The sequence below is a fragment of the Abramis brama genome (assembly GCF_963993115.1).
Source record: "Abramis brama genome assembly, chromosome: 10".
NCBI classification, from domain to species: Eukaryota; Metazoa; Chordata; class Actinopteri; order Cypriniformes; family Leuciscidae; genus Abramis; species Abramis brama.
In genome coordinates, this window is record NC_139972.1 from 17,720,937 (window position 1) to 17,727,750 (window position 6,814).

The window sequence follows — 6,814 nt, forward strand, 5'->3', positions numbered from 1 at the left end:
TCCTTATGAATGTTCCTGAAGCAAGCCACATGGGAGGTGTGTGGGAACGCCAGATAAGGACTGTTAGGAGTGTGATGAACGCTGTTCTGGCACACGCTAAAGGAAGACTGGATGACACTTCATTAAGGACATTTTTCTATGAGGCAATGTCAATTGTAATAGTCGTCCGCTTACCACTAACACAATAAATGACCCAAAGAGTGTTGAGCCTTTGACGCCTAATCATCTGCTCATGATGAAGACCTCAGTGCCTCTTCCTGGCAAATTTGTCCGTGAAGATTTGTACGCTAGGAAAAGATGGAGGAGAGTGCAGTACTTGTCAGAACAGTTTTGGAGCAGATGGCGCAAAGAATACCTGGCCAACATAAGCCTCAGACAAGAAATGTTCACGTTGGAGATGTAGTAATTCTCAAAGAGGACAATGTTCCCAGAAATGAATGGAGGCTAGCTAGAGTCGTTGATGCAAGTGCAGACGATGATGGGTTAGTGCGAAAGGTTAAACTGCAAATGGGACAAAGTAAGTTAGGAAAAAAGGGTGAGCGATTGACAAACATATCCATTTTGGACCGTCCAATCCAAAAAATTGTAGTAATAGTTGAAAACAACTCTTAAACTATGAGTGAAACCACAAGGATTAGACTAATTAGTTTTGACATCTAAAATAGTAGAATTCAAATGAAGGTAAAATAATACTGTTTATGAAAGTGTTGAAAGATGAATGAAAGTTAAGTAACAGCTTATAGGAAAATTGCAGGATTTATTTTATTTGTTCAAAATATGACTGACATAAATCCTTGTAATTTTGGTGTGCCAGTGTAGCTGTCGCAGATATTTTTTCACCTTTGAAAGGTTTTTGGTTTGTTTTGTTTTATAAATTTTGTGTAATACTTGTGTGAAAATTGTATTGATCTACATGATAGTTTGGTAATAGTGACACCTACTGGGAAAAGGAGTAACATAAGACATGTTGGTCATGTGATTTTATTTTTTGCGTGCTTACTGGAAAAGGAAAAAGGAAAAAGAAAAAAGATAAGAGAGAAACACGAGGTGTCACACACAAATCGAAAGAGGTAAAATAGAAAGAGTGTTTGAGCAAATAAATTGTCTACTGATGTCTCCTGAGTCCCGACTGGAAAGCACACGGTATGTATTTTGGTTATTGTTTATTATGACCGCCGCTAGCGTAGCTAGCGAAAGCGGTCATATAGGGATTGTCAAAGTTTTTTTTTTTTTTTTTTCCCGTCACCTTACTGAATTTTCCGTCAACGATACCAGGGACACCGAAACACCGGGGAACATGAAATTTGGTGGGCATGTAGCCCCACTAGACTTGTACGGAAAAATTTCGTTTGGTCCCCGGGGGCCACTCCCCCCCCGCGCTGGGCCCCCCCAAACCCAAAAAAATGCAGTTTTTCCTAAATAACTACCTGAACCGTGGCACCGAGGATGAAGAATTTTTTATGGTATGTTGGTCTACTAGACTTTTACGGAAAAATTTCGTTTGGTCCCCAGGGGCCACTTCCCCCCCCGCGCTGGGGCCCCCGTGAATTTTTCGTCAACGATACCAGGGACACCGAAACACCGGGGAACATGAAATTTGGTGGGCATGTAGCCCCACTAGACTTGTACGGAAAAATTTCGTTTGGTCCCCGGGGGCCACTCCCCACCCGCGCTGGGCCCCCCCAACCCCAAAAAAATGCAGTTTTTCCTAAATAACTACCTGAACCGTGGCACCGAGGATGAAGAATTTTTTATGGTATGTTGGTCTACTATACTTTTACGGAAACATTTCGTTTGGTCCCCGGGGGCCACTTCCCCCCCCGCGCTGGGGCCCCCGTGAATTTTTCGTCAACGATACCAGGGACACCGAAACACCGGGGAACATGAAATTTGGTGGGCATGTAGCCCCACTAGACTTGTACGGAAAAATTTCGTTTGGTCCCCGGGGGCCACTCCCCCCCCGCGCTGGGCCCCCCCAAACCCCAAAAAATGCAGTTTTTCCTAAATAACTACCTGAACCGTGGCACCGAGGATGAAGAATTTTTTATGGTATGTTGGTCTACTAGACTTTTACGGAAACATTTCGTTTGGTCCCCGGGGGCCACTTCCCCCCCCGCGCTGGGGCCCCCGTGAATTTTTCGTCAACGATACCAGGGACACCGAAACACCGGGGAACATGAAATTTGGTGGGCATGTAGCCCCACTAGACTTGTACGGAAAAATTTCGTTTGGTCCCCGGGGGCCACTCCCCCCCCGCGCTGGGCCCCCCCAAACCCAAAAAAATGCAGTTTTTCCTAAATAACTACCTGAACCGTGGCACCGAGGATGAAGAATTTTTTATGGTATGTTGGTCTACTAGACTTTTACGGAAACATTTCGTTTGGTCCCCGGGGGCCACTTCCCCCCCCCCGCGCTGGGGCCCCCTTGAATTTTTCGTCAACGATACCAGGGACACCGAAACACCGGGGAACATGAAATTTGGTGGGCATGTAGCCCCACTAGACTTTTACGGAAAAATTTCGTTTGGTCCCCGGGGGCCACTCCCCCCCCCCCGCACTGGGCCCCCCCAAACCCAAAAAATGCAGTTTTTCCTAAATAACTACCTGAACCGTGGCACCGAGGATGAATAAATTTTTATGGTATGTTGCTCTTAAGGGCCCACATCAACCTAGCCCATAATCACTCATTTGTGATTTGCGCCCCTCCCATAAAAAATGAAAATGCAATATTATTCTGCTATAATCGCCCCTATCTTCAGTTGAGATGTTCAGAACTGCACCATATTTCATGTGTATGATTAACTTGACATCCTCTGGGGGTATGCAAAGTTTCGTAGAATTTCATCCATGGGGGGGTATAAAATAAATTCATTTATGTGCACATTTAGTGACTGTACACTCATCGGCCTGTAGATGGTGGTGTTGAGCGAAGGGTTGCTGGTTTAGGATGATACTGTCACACACACACATGCAGGAATACAAACAAACGCAAGCATGCACACACACTGACATCCACACGCACAGACACACACCCATACACACACATACAAATCCACATGCACAGACACACACACACGCGCACACACATGTACACACGCATACATACACGCACAGACACACACAGACAGAGACACACACATACACAAACACACACACATACACACACACACAGACACACACACACAGACAGACATGCACATACTACTACTTTTTTTAGGTATATACATAAACACGCAATACAGCCAAATTGCTCCACGTCATTTATTTTTGTGGAAAGCCAGTGCAGGCCTGAGCGGCGGTCATATTTTGTACCGCCATGCGGTACATCTAGTTTATAATTTGATGTACTGTGTGTATTGATTTCAGTTTTCAGTTTCGAGCGATGTCATGGTAGAATCACTTAAACAAATTTGATTGTAATTTTGGTTTATTTTTCAGTTTTTTCACGGTGTCCATTCGATTTTGTGATATGGAATATCCTGATTCCTGAAAGGAAGACATTAAAAGATTGAAGGCATCAGTTGAAGCGTGATTTTTCTGATCTGGAAAAACATTCAGGAGCCGTTATAGGCACTATGAAAGTGGTTTGGCTTTTAGCAGTGTTCATCGCCATAGTAACTTACGCTCCCCGGACGCGATATTTTTTTTGATATCCGAATGCATGCGTTTTTTTCCTGTTAACACTGTCATAGAACACATCCGATCTGTGTCACATATGAGCAAAAATTAGGAATTGGGTCACATTTCACTGACAGTGTAGGCTAAACGAGGCCAAAGTGATCGGGTTGATGTGCACATATAGGCTATGTCACAAGCTTCAAATTGGAATTTATTTTTTGACACTGCACGAATAGAGTTTCCCGATGTTTGGGCATAATAACTTTTCCTAAATTGGTTCCTTATTTTAAACAGCTGACTAATATCCATTTCTGGTCATAATTTGGAGACAATGAGCATGAACCGTTTTATATTTATCACGCAGTAAAAATGTCCCTCCGCGCTCCCATCGTCTGTGGATGAGAATCTGAAAGAACAAGGACTGTGGGACGTTGTCCTGCTCCACTTCACAGACGCTGAGAGAAAGGAGAATTGTAGAATGATGGGACACTCATTTAAATGACACTTAATTAACAGGAAGAAGAGCTTGTTCCATGCATCATAGGCTACATCATTACGTCATTGCATTTGGGCAGTGCTTTTATTTTATGTGAATTTTATTTTATTATTAATGTAGACATGTATTAAATGTATTAAAGGAGTAATGGAATGTTTGGCTAAAACAGTATTTTTTTGTGATAAGCTATAGTTTGTGCATTTATTCTGTATTTAGGCTAAAGACAAATACAAATATCATATAACCATAGTTATACATTTTACCATGGTATTGAGGTGCTATATCCGTGGTGTTAACTGTGGTTATCGTGATCTAAATGTAGGCTATACTATTGTGGAAGACCAATGGATGGTTAATTTTAATACAACTCAATCAGTCAGAATATTTAAATGTTACCATACCTCCCAGCTGAGCAAAACACTTTCCTTAGCAGAAATTGTTAAAAACTTACGGCCCGGATGTTTGTCCATTGACACAGATCAGGAGGAAAGAGAGCAGAAGGAGCCCTTTCCAACAGCAGCTAATATTCAGAGTCATGATGACGAGCGATCATACAGGTCATGAGATAAACTGGACCGTCTCTTTTAAAGGGACTCTCGTGCTAAAGGAGGTCCTTCAGAACATTTCTGTTGATCATCTGATTAATGATTCAACCATGTAGGCAACGCAGTTTGAAAACTTTTGCTAAATTAGCACTACTAAAGCCTTAAAAATACATTTGAGACAAATATTAAAAATAGTATTCAGGCATGCGGTAAAATATAGATTATATACATTATATAATATCTACTAATACAAAGACTCTTTACAAAACAGAGAGTTCCTACCTTATCCATTAACAGTTTAACAAGGCCACTGACCTGTTTTCTGAAAACAATCAATACTGAAATCAAGGGTCAAGAATGAGTGAGAGAGTTACTGTAAATGTTTGTTTAGATGTGCAAACCCTTGATCCCTTCTATTATGGGGTCTGACATTTTTTTATCATTAACATATGTAAAGTAAATCTATTAAATGAGCAATTAAATTATAATTTTACTTGAGCTTATACAACATGATTAATATTTTACCATGTTTGTTTTTCTGCCTGGGATCCACTAATAATGTTAGTAAAAAAAAAGAATGTTTGTAACATTGTATCTATATGCAGATCGGCATGTGCGACACACAGGCAGGAAAAGCACAAGGATTGGCAAACTTTCCTATATGCAGTGGGAGGGATGACTTACACATCACCTATTGGTTGTGTGTGGAGGGCCAAATCAGGAAGAGGGTATTTAAATGGGCAGCACCTTTTGCGTGATACGATAGATCTTTGGCTGGATGTGCTGCAATGGAAAGATTGGGAGGTAACCATTTGAACCATTTGGACCATTTAAAACTGGGGAAAAAAATAAATAAAAAAAATTTATATATATGTATATATATATATATCAATTTAAGTTGGATCTATTTTTCTATTTTGTTTTCTGTTCTGTGTATCTAATTTTGTTAAGAGTGTGAGTGACTAAAGGGAGTTTTTCTCCCATTTTTGAATATTGAATGTTTTGATCCATTTGTTGTTATTTGTCTTTGTAATTTGGTTATTTGGGGATTCCTTTTATGTTTTTGGGTGTAAGGTATTAAAGGGATAGTTCACCCAAAAATGACAATTCTGTTTTTAATTACTCGCCATCATGTCGTTCCAAACCTGTAAGACCTTCGATCATCTTCAGAACACAAATTAATATATTTTTGATGAAATCCGATGCGGGGCTCCATTGACTACGTTTACAAGCTGTTAAAATATCGGGTTATGGTCGGGTTAAGGTCACTATTTGGGTTTCTGAAACATTCGGAATAACCCATTTACATGCGTGAGTAGAGAGAGCAACTCCTGTATACATGGAATTTGTGATCAATTGGCATTGATATCCCGATGTAAACGGCGACGCACGGTTAGCGTCTGGACGTACGGACAACCTTAAGACGCAATATGCGTCATTTCCGATTCTTCTTCCTGTATCCAAAGACAACAACAACAGCAGCAGCACGCGGATAATGAATAGTTCGGGGAAGATAGCGATCGCCTTTGTTTGCGCTTTCCTCCTCGCTCCAAAAGTGTGGTGCTGTGCTGCGTCTCACCTTGTTTACCTCTACTTCTTGTTTACTTCCGGTATACTGCACGCGGGTTTTTGTATGCGCCGTCTCTCCTCAAAAGACCAAGATTACTTGCGAATAGAACATGCACAGAACACAAATCAATGTTCCTTTTGATGGGGATATGCCGATACGCGTTTACATGACCAAATATTCGGGTTAGAAAAGGGGTACCCCAGGTATAATATCCGGGTTTTTAAAAACCGGGATATGAGCATATCCGGGTTTTTAAAAACCGGGATATGAGCATATCCGGGTTTTTGCCGGTGTTTACATGGCCGTGCGCGACCGGGTTATTGCTAATATTCCGGTTTTGAACGGGTTATTGGCTGCATGTAAACATAGTCATTGACCGCTGTTTAACTAACATCTTGAAGGCCCAGAAAGGTAGGAAAGACATAGTTAAAATAGTCCTTGTGACTACAGTGGTTCAACCTTAATTGTATGAAGCGACGAGAATACAATTTGTGCAACAAAAAAATAAATAATGACTTTATTCAACAATTTCTTCTCTTCCGTATCAGTCTCCGACTTGTGTTCGGACACAATGATATCTACACCA

General features: G+C 41.2%; 1 protein-coding gene across 2 annotated transcripts in view; it reads right to left on the minus strand.

Moving 5' to 3' along the window:
* The window catches only part of LOC311090906 (alpha-2-macroglobulin-like), a 43,122-nt gene extending 38,426 nt beyond the window's left edge, over positions 1–4,696 (minus strand). For both annotated transcript variants that reach the window (XM_084126539.1, XM_084126538.1), the window contains exon 1: positions 4,565–4,696. In XM_084126539.1, coding sequence (XP_083982665.1) covers positions 4,565–4,650 — 86 coding nt within the window. In that variant the 5' untranslated portion in view covers positions 4,651–4,696. The remainder of the gene's footprint in view (positions 1–4,564) is intronic.
* Positions 4,697–6,814: the final 2,118 nt, after the last annotated feature.